We start from the raw sequence: 23,444 nt of genomic DNA, 5'->3' as shown, positions 1-23,444 counted from the left end.
TACTACATTAAGCTATCTTATACTGCCTGGGGTACTGCCAAAAAGAGAAGTGATCTGCAGGTTTATTGTCTGTGGGTATATTCTAGGTTGGAAGTGTGAATCCTGCTGAAAACTTCCATGTCCTAGTGAGGCAGAAGAATGCCAACTTTGAGGAAGGTGAGTGATGTGCCACTTGTTTTGCATCTAAGAGAAAGTGTTAATTAGTTTAACGGTTAAAAAATCTAGATTACTAAGGGCAGCCTTTTGTTTTAATGTTTTTTATAGCATTTTTCTTTACTGACAGATCTTTTGTGATTGTCCCTTATCTATCTATCTATCTATCTATCTATCTATCTATCTATCTATCTATCTATCTATCTATCTATCTATCTCCCCTTTCCCCCACCCAGTTGTCTGCTCTCTGTGTCCATTCGCTGTGTGTTCTTCTGTGACTGCTTCTTTATGGGTGGCATCGGGAATCTGTGTCTCTTTTTGTTGCATCATCTTGTTGTGTCAACTCTCCATGTGTGTGGCACCATTCCTGGGCAGGCTGCACTTTCTTTTGCGCTGGGTGGCTCTCCTTACAGGGCGCACTCCTTGCATGTGGGGCTCCCCTACGCGGGGGCCACCCCTGCATGGCAGGGCACTCCTTGCGCACATCAGCACTGCGCATGGGCCAGCTCCACACGGGTCAAGGAGGCCCAGGGTTTGAACCACGAACCTGCCCTATCTGTTGGGCCAAGTCCACTTCCCCTGATTGTCCCTTATGAGTGAGCACCTGAAGCAACATTATGAGCACCTGAGGGTTAGCTCAGCCCAGGTCTGTCCAAACACAGATAGAACTGATTCCTGGGTCTCCCTCTTAAGAATGGCTCCATGCAGACCAGACACAGCACCTGAGAACACAGGGGGCCAGAGTCTGAAGAGACCATGAGAGAGTAAATTCCTGAGAAGTCACTCAAATCTTAGGAAAGCATAATGTTTCTCCCAGATTATGCAATTGGTCTTCAAGGCAGCGTTGGGAAGGGTACGCGAACCCTCAATGACTATAGGTTACATCAGTTATTATGATTCTCCTTTTATAAAGGAAAAAGCTGTAAAACTGGAATTAGCTTCCCACAGAATGGCACTGGGATTCAAACTTAGGTATCTTTCAAGTACTGGATTTTTCCTACATAGCATTATTGTTTCTTCTGATTCCTGATGCCTTCCTTACCTATACTTTTTTTTTAAACATTATAAAGTCCTGTATCTTAAAACCTTGTGCCTGTAGATAGGACTTTTGAGGAGTGGATTATACTTTTACTTTGTGATTTTGAGTCCCAGCATGTCACCAGTGTTGGGACAGTGCATTACCGCTGTACCTCCAACTAGGACTTGATGAGTCAGAACCCTCCAGCAACCTCACAAAACCAGACTTTCCACAGAGCATGGGAAAATGGGACTTACCACTTGTTAGCAACTCTTTCTGCTTTGTGTGTTCCTAACCTGGCTTCCCTATTATCCCTCCTTTTCTTCCTTCAAGCTCCAGAAATTTTGTCTGTTGTTCTTTTTTTTTTTTCAGGAGGTACCAGGGATTGAACCCAGGACCTCTTACATGGGAAGCAGGCGCTCAACTACTGAGCTACATCCACTCCTCAGTGAGAGTTGTTTTGTTTGTTTGTTTCTTAGAATGTACTGGGAATTGAAACTGGGACCTGATACTTAGGAAGCAGGTGCTCAACCTCTTGAACTACATCTGCTCCCTTGTTTTTCTCTTTTTACACCTCTTTACACAAAGGCCCTTTGTGACCTAAGACTCACTTCCCTTGCAAGCCCAAAGATTTACTGCCTTACATTTCCCTAGTAGTGATCTTTATGCCTCCTAGAGATCTCTGTCTGGGGCTGGGGGAAGGCTGCTCTTCTCCACTATTATTATTTTGATTCAGTTGCCAAAAGCATGATCAACAGTAGATAGTTGGTAAGACTGTTTTACCCTTAGGTACAGCTTGGCCCCTTCACCTCTTTTTTAAAATATATTTTTAATTTATTTTTAAAAGATACTTGGATTACATATAACCTTTCACCTCTTTTTTTTTTTTAAGATTTATTTATTTATTTATCTCCCCTCCCCCCCACCCAGTTGTCTGTTCTCTGTGTCTATTTGCTGCGTCGTCTTTGTCGGCTTCTGTTGTCAGCGGCATGGGAATCTGTGTTTCTTTTTTTGTTGTGTCAGCTCTCTCTGTGTGCGGCACCATTCCTGGGCAGGCTGCACTTTCTTTCGTGCTGGGTGGCTCTCCTTACGGGGCGCACTCCTTGCACATGGGGCTTCCCTACGTGGGGGACACCCCTGCGTGGCGCGGCACTCCTTGCGCGCATCAGCACTGCGTATGGGCCAGCTCCACATGGGTCAAGGAGGCCCATGGTTTGAATCACGGACCTCCCATGTGGCAGATGGACGCCCTAACCACTGGGCCAAGTCCGCTGCCACCTTTCACCTCTTATTGTAAGCTGAAATATGGGCCTGAAATCTCTGGCCTAATGGTAGCACAACCATACCGGAAAATCATGATCCTGTCCTCTTGGTATCAGCAGTTTACAATAGGCAGCTACAGATTTTCTTACCTTCTGGTTGTCACTGTGAGGGACTGTTTCTAGTTCTAAGCTTATTGGCAAAGAGGAGATAACTAACACTCTGAACCCCAGGAAACAATCATGCTGATGTTTCTGTGGGTTGTCTTTGATATTCTCTCTCAGGTGCCCTTCTCTTTCCAGTCCCTTTCCTCTTCCCTCCTTCTCTACCCACCATTCTTTCACACAGTTTTACAATATTAAAATTCTTGACCACAGCTGTATATCCGTCATCGTGAAAGCAGAATTGTTTCCCCACAAACAGTGCACTATTCCTAATGCGTCATGTCAATCACTGGTGATATTTGTAGCTAAGGTGAAGAGCTTGAGTCCACAGACTTCTCAGTGGATCCTCAAATTGAGTTATCCACTTATCCGAACAGCCTCCTCCAACCAGCCAGCCATTCAGTAGAGTTGCTAAGGAGGAACACCATGGATTTCCAACTCCCTGACCTTTACCTACTTTTCCTTAAAAAGAGAGCTAAAGTTGTTAAAAGATAGCTAGGAAATTGGAGAAGAAGGAAGCACATGACTTTAATCCTCCAAATAATTTCCTGTATGATTAAGATATGTCTGAATTTATAGCTTCCCACTAAGTATGTGACATTATGTAAAATAGCTTGAACATTACCTGGTACGTCAAAAATGGGTTATCCGAGGACCCTGAACCAAATGGCTGTGTGGAGACAGATAAAAGAATGGAATATAACTTTTTATAATCTGAAAAGATTCTCTCTTCTACCAGTCCTGTTTTGCCATTTAGATAATAAACTGCGTATTAGACTTCAAGTAGTGAGAGAGCGGATGAGCTCCATTCTACCAGATTGAATTTACATGAACATGACTGCTTAAGGGGTAGGGAACCCTGCCAAGAGAAAACCTCCTAAGCAGAAATTTAATGGACCCCCCCAAATAGCTGGTATTTGACATTGGATTTATGTACAACTGAGCAGTAATGTGCATGTCCATTTGGTTAGAAGGTGATGAATTCATTCTGTGGCTGCAGAAGCATTTAATTTCTGTCTCTTTTCCTCTCATTTGTTTGCATCCCATCCCATCTTCAAGTCTTTCTGCCTTTCAGTTTTCAAATGTATTTCTTAAAATTCACTTCTTCTGTGAGGCCTTCCAGCACTAGGCAGAATGTACATTTAGTTATTAATTTTAAAAGGAACAGATGTGGCTCAAGCGGTTGAGCACCTGCTTCCCACATGGCAGGTCCCAGGTTTGGTTCCCAGTGCCTCCTAAAGAAAAATAAACGGACAACAGGCAAACAAACAAGAAAACCAACTTAGGGAAGCCAGTGTGGCTCAGTCGTTGAGTGCTGACTTACCACATATGAGATCCCAGGTTCAATCCCCAGATCCAGTACCTCACACAAAAAAAAGAAGAGAGACACAACTGGTAGCATAAAAATAAAAGCATGTTATAGTTATAGTGTTAGTGAGCACTTGTATTTTTTCCCTAGAGCATAAAAAGGAATAAAATAAGAAGTCTGTCATATTAAGACAGTCATATTTTATTCCAGTGTTTTGTATTTTCAAGCTATGTGGTAAAGTTGGCTTGTCTTAAGCCTGCTGTATGTTTTTCCCTTTTTATGTTAAAAATGAAATGGATTTTTTTTTTCTGGCCAAAAAATGTGGAATTCATATGAATACTTTCCCAGTGTCAGAACAATTAGAAGAGGGCATAGTCCATTCAAGCTTGCATTTAATGTAACTGATTGATTGACTTGCATTGATGACCTGTGCAATCTAATACAGTAAGGCGAGTGCGTACAATTGACTCTCATGGAAACATGGAATTTTGCCTTCATGTATTCTTGGGTACTTAGAAGAAAGATATGTTATCCAACTTGCTGTTAGCTTTCACTGTTGCACAAAGTGCCAATGACTGTGATTTATGAGCCAGAGAAGGGTTAAAGTACTTACTCATAGCAATTTGGTTCTTTTTTTTCCACCTCATGTAAATTCTGTGCTTCTGTCTTGCATGGTGGTAGATCATTGTTATGCAGGGCATCCCACTTGGTTCTTGATTTGGACTGTCTTCAAGATTGCTTCTTAAGCCCAGCTGGTTGAAAAAGGAAACTGATTTCAGATTGTGCTGATGTGCAAACTGCTTTAATCAATGACTTAAAGTGACTGCTTTTGGCAAACAATAGAAGCTCTTAACCAATTAAGATGTTTAGGAAGGGGTGTTAGGCTTTTGTTAAAGTAGTCATTAATCAGCTGAAATATGTAAGAGAAGCATAGGAACATCTTGGAGTCCCAGTTAAATGCAATTAAAGTATTTCGGTTCTCTTCTTTCAAATTGCAAGCCCATGGCAAAAAATATGCTGATGCAGAAAGAAGTGGTAAGTGTAACTTGGTACAGTTAGTCCTGTCTATTAGATCCGTCCATGTCTACATATAACTTAAAAAAAACAGAAGCTTGTTTCTTTGGCCAGAAAAAGGAAGGGAGTTTGATTCAGATATAGAACACAGTTTCAGAAGAAATTGAAAATATTATCAGTATAGATATCTTAGGAAATAGAAAAAATAACTTTTTTTTTGAGATTCCTTATAGGTAGTTGGAGAAAGTCTTTAATTAGCTTAGATTAAAGGCCCATTTTAGTTTCCTCTTCAGATTAAGCTGAAAACCTGTCTTCTATCTCTGTGCCTTCAGTGGCAATGAAGTCTGTATTTGTTTGCTAGCTGCCCAAACAAAAACTGTACACTGGGTTAGCTTAACCACAGGAATTATTGACTCATAGTTTCAGGGGGCAAAAGGTTTATTTCCTCCTGGGGTCAGTATCTTCTGGCTGGTCAGCAGTCTTTGGGGTTCCTTGACTTTTCCATCATTTGGCAGTGCACATGGCAACTATTCTCCTTTCTCTTCCAGGTTGCATTGACCTCCAGCTTCTTGCCTTGGCTTTCTTCTCTATAAGGTCTCCATTAATAGGATTACAACCCACCCTGATTCAGTTGGGCCAACATCTTAACTGAAATAACCTCTCAAAAGGTCCTATATACAATGGGTTCACACCCACAAGAATGGGTTAAGATTTAGAACCTTTTTTTCTGGAGGATATAATTTCAGGCAATCACAGTTCTGCTTTCTGGACCCTAAAAAGATATGTTGGTCCCACATACAAACTGTATTCATCTATCATAACATCCCAGAAGTCCTAGTCATTTCATAGTAATGCTAAGTACAAAGTCTCATCAAAATCAGTTATGGGCATGACCTATTCTGGGACAAAATTCCTCTGTCAGATGGACTTGCGAAACCCAGAAAACAAGTTTTCTGCTTCTAATATACAAAGGTGTGACAGGTATAGAATAAACATTCCAATTACAAGAGGGAGAAATTGGAAGGAAAACGGGTCATGGGTCCCAAACAAGTCCGAAACCCAACATGTCAAATCCCTTCCAAGCACTTGCACAGTGGGCAGGCCCTCAGCTAATGATGGGGTGTACAAGTGCAACTATCTCCAAGCATTGGTACATAAGGCCCACCTCCTCCAAGTGCAGGGGCAGACCTGCTCTTTCCACACATGTGGGTGGGTCTGCTCTCTTGGCCCAAGGAGGTCTTTTTGGTCCAGACCTTTGCTTTAATGGTTCTGCCCTTGAAATCATTCTTCCTTCATTTTGTTCTTTCTCTGTCCCTTTCAATCCAGAATGACAGTGGTTCTGCTCACACAAATTTTATAAAAATTTGTTGGTTTTGTGTGCAGTTCAAGCAGGTCCAAACTATCAAGACAGTAGAACTTTCCACAGATCCTTCCTGGATAACTAACTTCCACTGAAATGACTGACTGGATCTATGTTCAGCCACATCCTCTTTAGCAAAGGGTTGTTTATCTAAACCCTCACGTGGAACTCTCTGCTCTGGGGACTTACTTCCCGGAAGCAAAGGGAGGTCCCTGATAGAGCCGCTTCTGACTCTAGTCTCAGAACATGTTATCTGCATAAGCTGAGCATTTTCAAAGTACAAATTGATGTTTTTTTGTGCTTGATAGTTCAATCCTCAGTTTATCTCTTTCTCTCCTTTCACTATAAGCTGCAAGAAGAATCCAGGCTCCATCTTCCATACTTCACTTGGAAATCACCTCAGCTAAATATCCAAGTTCATCATTTTCAGTTCTGCCTTCCAGCCAAAATCAGAACACAATTTCACCGAATTCTCTGCCACTTTATAATAGTTTCCTTCAGTTTCCAAGAACATGTTCATCATTTCCTTCTAAGGCTTTATCGGAAGTGCCTTTAACACCCATATTTCTGTAAAAAAAACCTCTTCAAAGCATTCTAGGCTTTTTCTATAAGCACCTCACAGTTCTTCCAGCCTCTACCTAGTACCCAATTCCAAAGCAGTTTCCATTTTTTTAAGTATTTGTAATAGCAGCACCCCACTCTTGGTACTCAAAATTGTTTTAGTTGCTCGGCTGCTAAAATAAATACCACCCAGTGGGTTGGTGTAACAGCGGGAATTTATTGGTTCCTGGTTTCAGAGGTTTGCCTCCTCCCAACGTGGGTATCTTCTGGCTGGCCAGCATCCTTTGGGGTCCTTGGCTTTTCCGTCACATGGCAGTGCATGGAATTCTCTCTTCTGAGTTCTTTTGGCCTCAAGCTTCTTGCCGCTCCCTGTGGCTTCTTTCTCTGTGGCCTTCTTGAAGGCCTCCAGTAAAAGGAATAAGACCCATCCTGATTCATTTGGGCCACACCTGAACTGAAGTAATATCATCAGAGATCTTATTTACAATGGGTTCACACCCACAGGAATGGATTCAACCTTAAGAACATGTTTTACTGGGGTATATAACACTAAACCACCACAGGGTTCAACCGTAACACTCAGGATATTTACTGGATTTCAGTAAACATTGAAATCAGGAGCCATTCCTCAAATGAGAAATATCTTTTTATAATATCTTTGCATTCAGAATCTAGTAATTTACTTGGGACAATGAGGGTAAGATCTGCTGTCTGAACTTTAGCAGTTATTCTGTAGTAGAAACATCTAGCATATTCCTTCTGTCTATGGTAAATCTCCACAGATCTCTTTTAACAATTGCACTTATTTATTGCCAGTTTTTAATAGCTTTATTGAAGTATAGTTTTCTACTATAAAATATACTTGTAAGTACCATTCCAATAATTTTACATAAATTATCATCACCACAGTCCATTAAAGAATACTTCCCTCACCCCAAAAGTTCCCTGTGTCAGTTTGAAGTCAACATTGATACTTCCACCCCTACCTCAAGCAACAACTTTGTTTCTATAGATTAGCCTTTTCTGGATATTTCACATAAATAGAATCATTAAATTTGTAGCCTTTTGCATCTAGCTTTTGATTAGCATAATTTTTTATTAGAGAAGTTGTAGATTTATAGAACAATCATGAGTAAAATATAGAATTTCCATATACCACCTTATTATACCACCTGACATTGGTGTGATACATTTGTTACACTTGATGAAAGCACATTTTTATAATTGTACTATTAACTATAGTCCATAGTTTAACTTAGGGTTCACTGTGTTGTGCAGTTCCATAGTTCTAAAAAAATATTTATTCTAGTAACATATATATAAGCTAAAATTTCCCCCTTTTAACCACATTCAAATATATAATTCAATGCTGTTAATTACATTCACAGTATTTTGCTACTGTCACCACCATCCATTACCAAAACTTTTCCATTGTCCCAAATAGAAACTGTATATTTTAAGCCTTAACTCCCTATTCTCTATCCCCACCTCTTCCCCTAGTAACCTACATTCTAGATTCTGACTCTATGAGTTTGCTTATTCTAATTATTTCATATCAGTGAGATCATACAATATTTGTCCTTTTGTGTCTGGCTTATTTCATTCAACATAGTGTCTTCTAGGTTCTTCCATGTGGTCACATGTATCAGAACTTCGTTCCTTTTTATGGCTGAATAATATTCCATTGTGTGTATATACCACAGTTTGTATACCTATTCACCAGTTGATGGACATCTGTGTAATTTCCAGTTTGGAACTATTACAAATAATGCTGTTATGAACATTTATGTATGTTTTCATTTTTCTTGGGTAGATATGTAGGAGTGGAATCACTAGGCTATATGGAAAGTTTATGTTTACCTTTTTAAGAAACTAATTTTAAATGCAGCTGTACCATTTTACACCCCCACCAGCAATGAGGGAGGGTCCCATTCTCTCCATATCCTTGTAAACACTGTGTTATCAGTATTTAGTTATAACTATTCTAATGGCAGTATTTTGGTAGCTCATTATGGTTTTAATTTGAAATTCCTTGAAGACTTTTGATGTTGACCATCTTTTCATGTGCTTATTAATAAGCCTTTGATGAAAATCTATTCAAATCTCTTGCCCAAATTTTAATAGGGTTGTTTGTCTTCTGGTTATTGACATGTGAGTGTTTTTTATATATTCTGTACACAAGTCCTTTATCAGATAAATGATTTGCAAATAGTTTCTCCCCACCTGTGGCTTGTCTTTTCTTTTTATTAATGATATATTTTGAAGTGTAAGCATTCTTAATTTTGATTTTGTCCAGTTTATCTTTTTTTTTCTTTTAAGGAGTATGCTTTTGGTGTTATATATAAGAACTCTTCACTTCGGCCAAGTCACAAAAATTTTCTCATATGTTTCCTTTTGGAAGTTTTACCCTTTTAACTCTTGCATTTAAGTTTATAGTCCATTTTGAGTTGATTTTTGGGAATGGTGTGAGGTTCAGAGTCTAGATTCATTGTTTTACATAGGGGTAACCAGTTGTCCTAATACCATTTGTTGAAAATCAGTTGACCTTAACTGCAACTGGACTCTTCAATTATTATTATTTCTGGACTCTTAAATTCTGTTACATTGATATATCTGTATGTCTGTCCTTATGCCAACAGCACACTGTGTTGATTACTGTAGCTTTATATAGTTTTGCTACCATGTAGTGTAAGTCCTCCAACTTTGCTCTTTTAAAATTTGTTTTGGCTATTCTAAATCCTTTGTATTTCTATATAAATTTTAGGATCAGCTTTTCAATTTACACAGAAAAGTACTGCTAGGATTTTGACAGGGATTGCATTGAATTTATATATTAAGGGAGATTTGCCATCTTAACAATATTGAGTCTTCTAACCCATTAGAATGTTTCTTCCTTTATTTACTTAATAAAAATTTATCTATTTATTTATTCCCCCTCCTCCCCTCCATCTGCAGTCTGTGTCCACTCGCTGTATGCTCCTCTACGTCTGCCTGTCCCTTCTTCAGGTGGCACCAGGAACTGATCCTGGGACCCTTGGGACTGAGAGAGAGGTGCTCAATTCCCAGCGCCACCTCAGCTACCTAGTCTGCTGCATCTCTCATTGTCTCTCCTCTCTGTCTCCCCCTGTTGCGTCATCTCACTGTGCCAGCTCTCTGCTTGGGCCAGCGCTCCAACATAGGCCAGCACTACTGTGTGGGTGGGCCAGCCCGCTTTGCCCTTACCAGGAGGCCTTGGGAATTGAACCCCGGACCTCCCACATGGTAGATGGGAGCCCAGTTGCTTGAACCACATCTGCTTCCCTCTCCATTTATTTATCTTATTTTACTTTTTCTCTGTATTGTTTTGTAGTTTTTAGTGTGAAAGCCTTGCATTTCTTTGTTTAATTTATTGCCAAGCATTTTATTCTTTTTAATGCTACTGTGAATGGAATTGTATTTTTAATTTTATTTTTGTATTGCTTGTTACTAGTATATAGGAATATAATCAGGTTTTTTTTCTTTTTCTTTTTCTTTTTTTTAACCATACTGGGGTTGGGGATTGAACCCAGGGCCTCATATGCAGGAAGCTGGCACTCAACCACTGAGCCACATCAGCTCCCCTGGGTTGGTTTTTTTCGTTTGTTTACTTGTAGTTTGTTTTTAGGAGGCAGCAGGGACCTCCCATGTGGAAAGCAGGCTCTCAACCGCTTGAGGCACACCTGCTGCCCTAATTGATTTTGTATCCTGCAACCTTGTTAAACTTGCTTATTAGTTTTAGTAGGTTTTTTAAAATTAAAAAAAAATTTTTTTTTGGTAGACCCCTTAGGATTTTCTATTTACAGGATCATGTTTTTGGTGAATAAAGACAGTTTTACTTCTTCCTTTCTAAATCGTATGCCTCTAGTGCACTAAGCTCCAGTGCAATGTTGAATGAAAGTGGTAAGAATAGATGTCCTTGCCTTGTTTCTGTTCTAATTGAGAAAGCATTCAATCTTTCACCATTAAGTATGACATTATTTGTAAGTTTTCCCCAGATGCTCCTTATCAGGTTGAGGAAGTTTTTTTTATGAATGTGTGTTGGGTTTTGTCAGATGCATTTTCTGTATCTATTGAGGTGATCAAGTGTTTGTTCTGTTACTGTGGTACATTAACTGATTTTCAGTTAAACCAACCTCACTTGTTAAACCAATCCCACTTAATCATGGTATGTAATCTCTCATATATGTTCCTGAATACATTTTGCTAGTATTTTAAGATTTTCACATGTATGTTCATGAGGGATGCTTACATTTCATTTTCTTTTCTTGTGATTTCTTTATCTTCCTGAAGTATCAGGAAAATATCAGCCTTGCGGAGTAAGTTAGGAAGTTTTCTTTCCTCCTTTTTTTCTGAAAGAGTGAGTTTAGGATCAGTATTTCTTCTTTAAATATTTGATAGAATTCACCAGTGAAACCATCAGGGCCTGCATTCTTTGTTGGAAGAATTTTATTACTGATTCAATTTCTTTTCTTGTTATAGATCTAGTCAAACTTTCTGTTTCTTCTTGAATTGGTTTTGGTAATTTGTGTCTTTATAGGAATTTGTCTGTTTCACGTAAATTGTCTAATTTGTTGGCATGTCCTGGTGACTATTAATATTCCCTGATAAAATTTTTAATTTCTGTAGGTTGGTGGTAATATCTTCATCTTCCTGATTTTGGTAATTTGTATCTTCTCTTTTTCTTGGTTACTCTAGCTAAAAGTTTGTGCGTTTTTTGGGTAATCTTTTCAAGAACCAAACTGTTAGTTTTATTGATTTTTCTCATTTATCTTTTTAATTACACTGATTTCTGCTCTAATCTTTATTATTTCTTTCATTTTCTGCTTACTTTGGATATAATTGTTCTTCTTTAACCCCTTGGTTAATTCCAAATATTGGGGATTTTCCAAATTGTGTTCTGTTGTTGATTTTAAATTTAGTTCTTTTGTGATGGATTCATGGGAAGAATTCATTTACATTACTAAATGACAAGCTTATTCAGTACAGGAGAAAAATTGTGTGGATTTCAGGAACTTGTTAGAGCACAAATATAATTATAGTGAGTAATGAAGGTCAATCTGCTTTTCAGTGACAGTGGGTGTTTTAGTATATCAAGTCTTAGGTCAGTGTTTACTGATTTGGAAAATTTATAGGTTCATTAGTCCCTCTTTTCATTTGTTTCTTCTTTTGTGCCATTCTTTCTCAAGCACATATTTATATTTGATTCATTATTTATCACATACACTAAGAAGAAAATATAACTAAGGTTGGATTATCCCAGAATCTCCGCCATTTCTAATTACTCCAAACAGGCTATAATGGAGCCAGCAAGACTAATACCTTGACATTTAAAATTATGTGAATTATAGGATATGTAGAATCCAGGAACCAAAGATAAACTTCGCCTGCGGCAAGTCATGTTCAAATTGTTAGATCTGCCCGAGGATAGTAGATGAAAATAAATAATGTCTAGGGTCCTTTTTTCTACCCTCCTTTAAGTATATGAGTTTTAAGTAGAAAAAAAGAAGTATGTGGTACAGAAAGAATAAAACAAAATGGAAAAATTTTTTTAAAGGTTTATTTTTATTTATTTCTCTCCTCTTTCCCTCCCCCCCCATTGTCTGCTCTCTGTGTCCATTTGCTGTGTGTTATCCACTCCACTTGCGTTCTTGTCAGTGGCACCAGGAATCTGCATCTCTTTTTGTTGTGTCATCTTGCTGCATCAGCTCTCCGTGTGTGCGGCACTACTTCTGGGCAGGCTGCATTTTTTTCGCACAGGGTGGCTCTCCTTGCAGGGTGCAAGGGACAACCCTGCGTGGCATGGCACTTCTTGCACGCATCACCACTGTGCATGGGCCAGCTCACCACATGGGTTAGGAGGCCCTAAGTTTGAACCCTGGACCTCTCGCATGATAGGTGGACGCTCTATCAGTTGAGCCAAATCTGCTTCCCACAAAATGGAAATTAAAAGCATCAATGAAATAGAAATATTTTGACTTTCATATCAGTAAATGGCAACAAATGAAAAATGTCTTCCCATTTAGAACTCACTGAAAATAGAAACAATTGTTTATTGTCTACTTATATAAGTCTTTTTTTATGTTTCATATGATTTAATTGCTCCTTAGATGACTTCTCTTTTAAAAAATTAGTACATCCTCACTGGAAAAAATGCAAATAGTAATACAGTAGTATCTAAAGTTAAAAAGGGGAAGTCTTCTTCATTGCCCCCCTCTCTTCTAAACATCTGTAAATATCCACGTTCTCTATCTTACTCTTTCTTCATAGGAATAACCCTGTTAATTCTTGTTAATTATCTTGTGATCAAGATGGTTGTTTTAGGGTATGGTAAACTCGGATTATAGTCATAGGAAATACATTTTTGGAGAACCCTCCCAACCCCACCCCTAGTGGAATTAAGCAACTTGATCTAAGAGGAGAAAAAGTGCTTGCAACAGAATAGGATGAGGCTAAGACATACCACATAAGCAACAACAAATCGACATGATCAAATGCATGCAGTCATGGCAGTGTTGTAAGTGAGGGTTCAGGCCCACATACCTGCAGCGCCTCTCTTGGTCTGTTAGTTTTTGTCTATGTATTGCCCCCCTTAAAGTCTTCCATAGAGCTTTTACATTTTCTATCTCTGTAAGATTAAGGGAGTAGGTAATAAAAACAAATTCTAGGCCATCCATTCCCCTTAACAATAGGTAGCACAGAATACAGCAGTGTATGGGTTTAAATGGAAAGAACAACAAAAAGATACCTGTAGGTATACAGCTTATTTAGCCTGTAGGTTTTTAGAGGTATAAACCAGTAAGACCTAGACCATATGTTCACTCGCCTGCTATGTGCCAGACATCATGACAAGACATAGACAGTAAACAAAATATATGTTAGATGGTGATAAACACTGTGGAGAAAAATTGAAGCAGGATAGGGAGTGCTGGAGTGAGATGGGCTTGCAGTTTTATGTAGAGCAGCAGGGAAGGCCTCACTGATTGAGGCATGGTTTGAACAGAGTTGAGGGGGAGGGAGGAGCTATGTGGATATCTGTAGGAAGAACTTGTCAGGCAGATGACGCACCATGTCTCTGAAGGAGGAGTGTGCTTGACTTCTTTGAGGAGTATCAGGGAGGCCAGTGTGGCTGGAGGAGAGAAGTATGGGATGAGATCAGACTGGTAGGGGGCATCTTATAGGGCTTCCTAGGCCCTACTCTGAGTGGAATGGGAAAACAACGAAGAGTCCTAAGTAGAAGATAATCTGATCTGGCTTATGTTTTAAAAGAGACTAGCTGCCATGTTGAGAATAGGCAAAGTCAAAGTAAGCAGATGAGTTAATTGTTAGAAGGTTACTGTAGTAGTCTAAGTGAGGGAAGTACTGGTGGAGGCAATGAGAAGAGGTTAGATTCCCATATATTTTGATGATAGAATTGGCAGGTTTTCCTGACGGTTTAAATGTAGGGTGTGAAAGAAGGAAAGAACAAGAATGATTCCACGTTTTTTGGCTTGAGCAATTGGAAGAAATTTTCATTTGCTTAGAATGAGAAGACATACTAAGTAATATAAATCTGGACCTCAGGGAAAAGGCCTGGATCAGCATAGAGATGGTAGATAAAGCCATGGGAGTGCATGAGACATTTGAGAAGGGCAGAGATATGGGTTCCAGTGAAAAGGTCAATTTGAGTGCAGACAGTTCATCCAAGGCAATGTGGATACAGGGGCAGATGGGTAACTGATTGGGGAAGAATTCTTGGGCTAGATAGACAAGGGCAATAGCATAAGTGATGATCTGTTCCTGTTCCCCAGAAATAAGTGTTGTTTTTGTTTGTTGTTTTGTTGGGTTTTCTGTTGATGAGCATTTCTGGTCACTTTGTATCCATTTCTAATTCTTTTCTAATTTCTAATTCAGCTCTCTTAGATCTATCTCTTTCTTCCCTCTCACCCCTATCACCACACTAAAGAAGGACGTGTGGTTTCAGAGCCAGTGTATCTTTGGATACCAATGTCCAGTCCTAGTTTTATTGCAGTGTGATTCATTATCAAAGATGCTGCAGTTGGTCTACCATCAGTTGGACAAAGTGACCTCTATCTTTTTTTATGTTCTCTGAGTGTTGCTTGCAAGTGGTAATTTTTTGTTTACATTGTTGTCTTTAACGAAGCAGTGTTTGGGAGTAATAGGAATTTGAGTTTCTGAATTATGGCAGACTTAATTCTCTGGCTCTTTGGATCAGTTCATAAGTCTTAATCCATCAAAGAGGTGAAAAAATATATCTTCTCTCATCTTGCGCTCTAGGAAAGGATAGAGAAAAAAAGTGATCTGAAGGATTCTTAGGGGAAAAAACAAGTACGGGACATCCTAATTTATATATTTAGAAAAATTTACCAAATGAAATGTAGTGGTTTAAAATTTCTGGTGCCTGATATTTCCTTTCAGGAATGACTAAAATTCTTGAGGCATCATAAAACACTGTGCTGCTTTCCTTTCCTCTGACATTGACAAAAGCACATTCAACCAGTGGCTGCTTTTTCCCTCCTTGGTGAGGAGTCTGACTCATCACTCACGAGTATCTCTTCAACTGATAAGTGAATTTCAGTTCCATTCAATTACCAACTTTTAATTGGATCCCATTGCCAGATTGGTCTCCTGTTCCAGAGTATTTCCCTTTGGTTGCATTGCAACTATGGCTACTTGGTTGCTTCTCCTTATTTCCTATGTTTAATTTGATGGCATACACTCAGGTAAAAGGCTACAAAGATACTTGTAAAATGGCTGCAGTATCAAACTCAGTCATCTTGCATTTTGCCTCCCTCCTACTGCCCATCTGGAATGGGATCAAGTCTAGATGGTAAGGATTTTAATTCTTCTAGGTCACTTTTATTTTATTAAGTCTCATTAATTTTTTGAATTCTAGGACCTTAGAAAATGGTGAAGGTGCTCTTTTTCTGCCTACCCAGCCTTCAAACTCCATGCCCATTACATACCTCTAGGTATATATCACATACATTACATAAACCAACCAAAAATGATTACTTCTTCATGTGATGAGGTCTCCCTTTGTTACCATAATTTCTCAATTTTGTACTCTAAGTGGTACTCCACTTAATCCTTTCTGGGGTTAGGAGACTCTAGTAACTCTGAAGAGTAGATAGTTAATTGCTGCGTGCTGTAAATATTAATTGAGGGCTTTCAGGTTTTAGGAGACATGTTCAGTGGGCTTTTACGGTTAAATTGAATACTTATATAAAATCTTGAAAGACCACAGAGTGCCATGGAGCCCATCCATTGGCCAGGAGACTAAAAACTTTTCAGCTGACCTGGGAATAGATCTGGTCTTTCACCCAGGTTATTTAAGATGAAAAGTATTACCCAGCATAAAGAGGACATGTCATAATGTGTGTTTATATAAAGTGAGCTTATAGCCAGTGGGCTAACTAGATACCGTTTTCTAGTTTTCTGTTAGCTCACACTGCCATCTTTGTTCTACAGGGTGAGCTAAGGCCATGATACCTTCAGTATCATTCTTCCTGTGGCTACAAAAGTAGGACTCAGAGTTAGCTAAAAAATAAAAAAAAATAAAAAAGTAAAATGAGAGAGCTCTCATAGTCTGCAGGAATGGATTCTGACAATAAAGACTTTGCATTTACTCTGCTCCTTGTGCCTGGGGTTTTAATTTAACACATCAGTGAAAAGGCAGCATCTATAAAGGGGGGAAAACACCCAGCAGGACTTACTTTTATTAGTGCAGTTTGTAAGAAATTACTGCATTTAATGAGAAAATCGTTAAGCATGAAAAAAATGGGTTGTGACTGAACTTGTGGAGCTTAAATGGTGGGGTTTTAATTGAGTTTTTTTAGTTATTGGTAAGACAAATAATAACAATAATTTAAAAGCCAGGGCTACAACTGTACTGTTGAGGTGGTCAGCACTTTATATACCTTAGTTCAATTTCCTGTGCTACTGGTCATGCATAATATTATGGCTATGGAGTTCTTATGTCATATCTACTGACCTCTCTGTTCTTCAAAGAGGGGCAGACAACTTCTTTTAACTACTAGATGAGCTGCCAGTTGGGTGCAAAGAGCAGGTCAGACTTCTGTCTGCTTCACAGTCTAATTGCTTAAAAGAAAAGGAAAAAAAAAAGACAATTTAAACATCACTTTCAGGTACGTTAAGCTTATGCTTTTTTCCCTAGTTCTATTTCTTTTGTTGCCATCCAGTGATTTCTCTTTCTGCAATAAGAATTTTTCATTAAAAACTGCAAAACAAAAAACGGGAATACCAAAGCAAGGAGCACAAAATTTAGAGCAGATTCTTCCTAGGATCTTGAAACTAAACTCCACAAAGGATGTTTAAGAAGTAAGTGAGATATCTTTTGTCGTTGAGAGGAAAAATATTTAGGATACCTTCTTTTTTGTACTTAAATTTTCACTTAAGTATAAAACTGTAGGAAACCTTCAGTTCCTTATAGTACCACTACTTTATTCTCACCATGCTTACAATGATGTGGCAACTATTTGCTGTGTTTCACCATGTTAAAGTTGAAGGAAAGGGAAATATATGTAGCTGTAAAGATGCTACAAGTAGAACTGAAAATCACATTTTTAATATAATCCTGGTTTCATAGAAATAATTTTTTTTAAATTAAAATGCCTGGGAAAGACTTTAAATACGCTTTTATGAACCTTTTCAGTAATTTTTAATTGAATTTTACTGTATCCTATGTCACTAGAAGAGAAAGGAAAAAAAACCTGTAAATTTGATCTTCCTGTATTATTTAAATTGAATAGTGCCCTCTTAATTTCTATCTCTTGATAATATCCAGTGCCTAAAACAGTTGTACCCCTCTGAGTTCATAGCACACCATGCCAGGTGGTCTTAAAAAGGGCTCCTCACCATTCCCCTGTTCTGCCAGCTCTGAGTGGTGGGGTGAGGGAGTTGGACCCTGCAGATTGCATTTCCCAGGGTTCCTGTCACAAGCTAATGGCTGACTGGGTTTAGCCAATGAAAGACTCTAGTGATTGGTGGGAAGTAGGAGAGAGGGAGAAGCCAGAGTCTTTCTCTTTCTTCCTTTGGTGCTGGACAGCATCTCTGGCCCTCTGTGGCTTCAGGTCCCATAGTACCTCTCTCTGAGTTCTGGTTACACCCCTCTTTTCTTTCCCCACACACCAAGGGGTCCTAAGGGCTTCTTGGTGTTGCTAATCTCTGGGTTATAGCACCATTTCCAGTTTGCTTTACAGCTCTTCACCACCTCCATAACAATTTCCTGCATTAAATTTCCTATGTTAAATATTCAAAGTGATTTCTGTTCTTTTGGTTGGACCCAACTGATACACCCCGCCCCCCCCCACACACACACACCCTACCCACGATGATCACTTTATACACTATAGTAAAGAGAACAATTTGTGATCCATTTCTGTTTTGGTTTCCTCTATTAAAACACAGACTCCCTTTCTTGGCACAAGGTAAAAATGTCACTGTTTGAAACAGTGATTTTAATAATTTACAGTAGGTTTAATTGATGGCAGAGTGGACTACTTGATTATAATTTTATTTATTGATGGATATTACTCATTTTTATTCTCTTAATAATGACTGACCTGACCATATACTTATTTAACCTCTTGACTTTTGTTTTGTTTTATAAAAGATACCATTGTCATTGGATATATAAGTTTGTTTTTAACATTTTGAAATTATTTAGCTGCTAGCATCTGCTAAATGTTCACCTTTTCAATAAGTAACATTCACATGAGGCACTGAGATAGAAAACTGAAGTTGGGAACATCCTGAATGATGCAAAATCATTTGAGGTGGCATTGCAGTTCTTTTAATGTGTGACACATGAGTGAACTTGCTGATTTTTTTGGCCCTGTCATATGGAGGGAACAAACCACAATAAACAGTTTTCTCTCATTTTGTTGGTAACAGCTTTGCAGAGAACAGAAGTAGATAATGATGTTCAGCAAGTAAAGGTAGAGTCAAAGGCAGGCAAGCACAGGGCCCTGGATGATTTGGCCCTTGTGACTGTGCAGCATGAAGGGAGGTACGTTTTGGATGTTGTTGAATGCTTTCTTTAGAGGAATATGCATTAAGATTAAATATGGAAACACAGCCTTTTTTCTTACGCAGCCCTTCAGAATCTGGATTATGTTTTGAACATAACATTGAAGTATTATTGTATTGAGAATAATTTTGTATATCAATCTCTGTATTCATGTAAGATGCTGGATTGTATATAATGCCCATCTTTAAAACCTCAAAATCCAAACCTTAATTTTCAAATATTCTTTGCGGTGAATAGGAGCCCTTGGCCTAAGTTAGTCTCCGAAGATGGATGGCCTTTCTGATGGCCATTTTTTATATTACTTACTAATGAGAATTATCAAGTCACTAACTAATTCTGAAGAACATTTTGGTGAATTAAATTGAGGTTGTGATTTAATGAGTATGAAGACTGACAGGCCATTCCTTCACCATATAATTAATGGAGAACCAGAGAAAAGGACCTCGATGATCAGCATTTCCTTTATGGCAGGTGGGAGTGAGGGTTCAAAAGCATAATCCAGCCAAAGTAGAATATTATTTTTGACATTCATTTTTGCATTTTGCTTTTATTAAACATGACAGGGAAATGAAATGCCTCCCAAATTTCAGAAGGAAGTCTGTTGTCCACGTCTCACTCTGATACTTAGTATATTAAAATATCATCCTTATATTTAAAATATAAAATATTTTATAATATTTTAAATCCTTATATATAAAATTGCGGCGGCTTGCTCGGTCGGTGGCGGTGGGGTCTGGCTGCGGACGAGGGGTCGGTCCGGCTTGGGACGAGAGATCGGTCCGGCTTGGGACGAGGGATCAGTCCGGCAGCAGACGAGGGGTCGGTCTCACAGGGGTTGCGCGGTTCGGCTGCTGAGGTCGCCCGGCGAAGCCGGCGATGAAGGGGTCGCCCGGAGAAGCAGGCGACGAACTGGGGACAAGGGAGGCCAGGCCCTTGTCGGGGGCTCTCAGGACTGGAGGGCGCACGGCAGAAGAACTACCGCGGAGACGAGGTAAACACGCAGGTCCAACTTTATTGAGGAAGTGGCTACAGTTTTATAGGGGCTGGGGAAGGCTGATTGGTCGAAGTTATGCCGTGTTCTGATTGGCTGCCGCAAGCAGTTACTGGGGAGAAAGGTCGGTGGGAGGTACTGGAAGGGGGAGGGGTGGTTAGGGATTGGCTGTTGCTGTTGCTGGGGGAAGTGGCAGGGTTTAGGGATTGGTGGCTGCTGTTGCTGGGGTAGAGGGCAGACTTGAGTTTCCCGCCTTGTGCCTGGCTGTTGCTGCTGTGGGGGGGGGGGGCGGGGGGAGGCAGACTGGAATTTTCCGCCCTGCGCCTGTGCAGGGAGAAAGACAAGAAGGGTGTTGCCTCCTAAGGCATCATGTGGTGCTATCCGGGAGGAGGGGCGGCCGCGGAAGCATGGCTGCCCGAGGGCACTTTGCGCCCATGCCGAGCTCCCTTCAGGGGTGGTGGTGAGTCCGACCAGCCACCCTATTATGGGGGCAGCGGCTTGGAATTAGGCCTACAGCGGCTGCTCCCCCGCCAGGCCAGCAAACCTCACTTCAGCCCGAGGGGTGAACGCATAAAATGGTTCCTTATAATCAGTCAAACACAAAATAATCTAGGTAGAGGGACAGAATTCAGAATCATGGGCCAGAACTCAGGCCATGTAGGTGATTATTCCTAGAAGGGCAAAATCTAGTTTTTGGTATTCTTTGAATTTATTGGAAATTTGAATATGTTTATCTTCCTGTGTTCCTGAACCTTCTGGAGGAAAGGAAATAAGAAAAAACTAAATCTAAATTGGCCCATAAACACACTAGGACTTCATTCTTAAATAGAAATTGGGTTTAGAGACTCCTACCACTTATTTGGTATAACTTCTTTCTCATATTATTATTGCCAATGGATTGTTGGCTTCTGCGTTTGCTTTATTTTATGTCTTGAATTTTTCCCTCTAAGATGGCAGCTTTGTGTGTGTATGTATTGCTCCCTCATATTTCAGGGTAAAATGGGTGAGGAAACTTTCGCAAAGCTGTTCAGTATCTCACTAGTTGCTTCATGGGTTCCTCCTCACAGTTCTTGGATCTAAGGATTCCCTAAATTTCAGTCCATAATCCTTTGTCTTCTTTACCATTCTTCTTCTTTTTTTTTTTTTTTTTTTTCCACTGCCTCTGATCTGGTCTTTATTTCAAAATAAGCTGTCCAAAATGATTTGACTTATGTAATAAGCAATTTAAGCAGCAGGCTTCTTCTGTGGGAGATTTCTTTTCTACTGGCTTCTTGGTAGCTGCAGCTTTCTTTCCCAAAGGCTTCTGTGGCTTTTTTAAAAAAAGATTTTATTTATTTATTTATTTCTCTCCCCTTCTCCCCGACCCAGTTGTCTGCTCTCTGTGTCCACTCACTGTGTGTTCTTCTGTGTCTGCTTCTATTCTTGTCAGCAGCACCGGGAATCTGTGTCTCTCTTTGTTGCATCATCTTGCTGCGTCAGCTCTCCGTGTGTGCGGCACCATTCCTGGGCAGGCTGCACTTTCTTTTCACACTGGGCGGCTCTCCTTACGGGGCGCACTCCTTGCGCGTGGGGCTTCCCTATGTGGGGGACACCCCTGCGTGGCACAGCACTCCTTGCACGCATCAGCACTGCGTGTGGGCCAGCTCCACACGGGTCAGGAGGCCGTGGGTTTGAACCGCAAACCTCCCATGTGTAGGCGGATGCTCTATCCGTGTGGCTTTTTAACACCAAATAGGCTTCTTGCCTTTCTTCCCCACTACAGGCTTCTTGGCCTGGAACGGCCTTCTCATCTGATCTGGCCTCTAGTGCGGCTGCTGCTTTGTCCACCCTGAGTTTGTGATTCCTGGCCTGGAGAAGAATGGTGTTTGGGTACATAGTCTTTGCATATGGGTTTTCAACATGATTCTCAGGTTTTTCAATGGGTTCTTCTTTAGGACTCGGCGATGAATCTTCTTGCTTGGTGGGCTCTCTGGATCTCTGGGCTTTTCAGGATTCTGCTAAGATCTGTATTAATCATCTTGTGCATGGAAGATTGTTACTCTTGAGGGAGGCAGCTTTACGCCAAGTGCCATATAGTTCATCTGACTTGCAGAAAGCACTTTCAGTCCAAATACAGAAACGTCCCTCATGCCCATCAGGAGCAAGTTTCAAAATGTTCAGCTTGCTTACATTAAGCAGAGTAATTCCAGGGATGTTTCTGAAAGCCTTGATGATACCATTGTCTTCATTATAGATGATGCACGGTCCCCTGCACTGAATATGATGACGGTTTCTCATTTTGCCCTTGCCAGCTCTCATTTGCTGAGAGGCACAGACCTTTTTGATATCATTCCAGACCTTAAGTTTCTAATTTATACCATTCTTCTTTACATGCTTTATGTAATGGTTTTGGCACAGCGGACAACTCTTCCTCCTTTCTGTGATGCTCTATTGTCCTGTTTTCTTCTCTCTCCTTAACCATTTCTTCTTAGCCTCCTTTGTCAGCCCGCTTGCCTCGGCAGCATCTAAATACTTAGCTCCTAAAAGGCTTTGGTCTTGGACTCTTTTCTCTTTTATTTCTACACTTTCTAAGGTGCTACATTCTACCCTCACAGTTATTATTTCGTCTTCTGGGAACTCCTTTCCCTCCAGCATTTTCCTATACTTCTTTTTCTTCTCTACTCCCCTCCACGCACTGTGTGCTCTACTTACTGGAACATTTACCTTTCTCCAAATATATCCTTGTGTTCCCATCTTCAGTCTTCATAATTTTGCTTATTCTGTTTCCTACTGTATCATGATCAAATTCCATTTTCCACTACCCAGCTAAAAAGTCATATAAATTTATAAATCTTTCTGTAATTACCAAAGATTTTTAAAATTCAGATCAATTGTCGTATTTCCATAGCACACATCATCCTCTTCACATTTATTTTCTGCTATTATTTTTGTGTATATGTATTATATCCCTATTAAACCGTAAGCTCCTCGAAGGCAAGAGTTTTATCTTTAATTGTGTCCCCCACAGAAACAGCATAGTGTCTTATACAAAGTATTTACACAATAAGTATACTAGTGTAAATTAATGAAAATAATTGCTAAACTGAACAAAGAAAAACATATTTACATCAAAACTTCCTAAAATTCCTCATTCTCATTTTAAAAAGAAAAGGGGAACTTGGAGGCTCTGTGATGTCTATCCTTGACCCACGTTCCAATTTCCTGGCTGCTAAAACAAATAGCATGCAGTGGGTTGGCCTAAATAACAGGAATTTATTGTGTCCTGGTTTTCAGGCTAGGAGAAGTCCAAAAGTAAGGTGTGATCAAGGCGATGCTTTCTCCCGAAAGACTGTGGCATTATGGGGCTGGCTGCTGGTGACCCTTGGTTCTTGGCTTTTCTATCACAAGGCAGTGCACATTGTGGCCTCTCCTGGCTTCTATGGGTTCTATTGATTTCTGGCTTCTTCCCATGTCTTTCTCTCTTTATCTGAATTTCATAATGCTTATAAAGGACTCCAATAATAGGATTAAGACCCATGCCACTTCAGTTGAGCCAATACTTTAACTG

The 23,444-nt window shown here is 39.8% G+C and overlaps 1 protein-coding gene and 1 pseudogene across 2 annotated transcripts in view; one reads left to right on the top strand and one right to left on the bottom strand.

The window, feature by feature from the left end:
* XRCC5 (X-ray repair cross complementing 5) overlaps positions 1–23,444 on the top strand; it is a 96,040-nt gene that overhangs the window by 48,510 nt on the left and 24,086 nt on the right. For both annotated transcript variants that reach the window (XM_071216133.1, XM_004478686.2), the window contains one exon: positions 87–156. In XM_071216133.1, coding sequence (XP_071072234.1) covers positions 87–156 — 70 coding nt within the window. The remainder of the gene's footprint in view (positions 1–86; positions 157–23,444) is intronic.
* On the bottom strand, positions 21,619–22,688 carry LOC139439337 (large ribosomal subunit protein uL4 pseudogene; annotated as a pseudogene).

This window comes from Dasypus novemcinctus, chromosome 7 (assembly GCF_030445035.2).
Source record: "Dasypus novemcinctus isolate mDasNov1 chromosome 7, mDasNov1.1.hap2, whole genome shotgun sequence".
NCBI classification, from domain to species: Eukaryota; Metazoa; Chordata; class Mammalia; order Cingulata; family Dasypodidae; genus Dasypus; species Dasypus novemcinctus.
The sequence above is the reverse complement of the archived record's forward strand: the minus strand, read 5'-3'. Positions and strand labels throughout refer to the sequence as shown.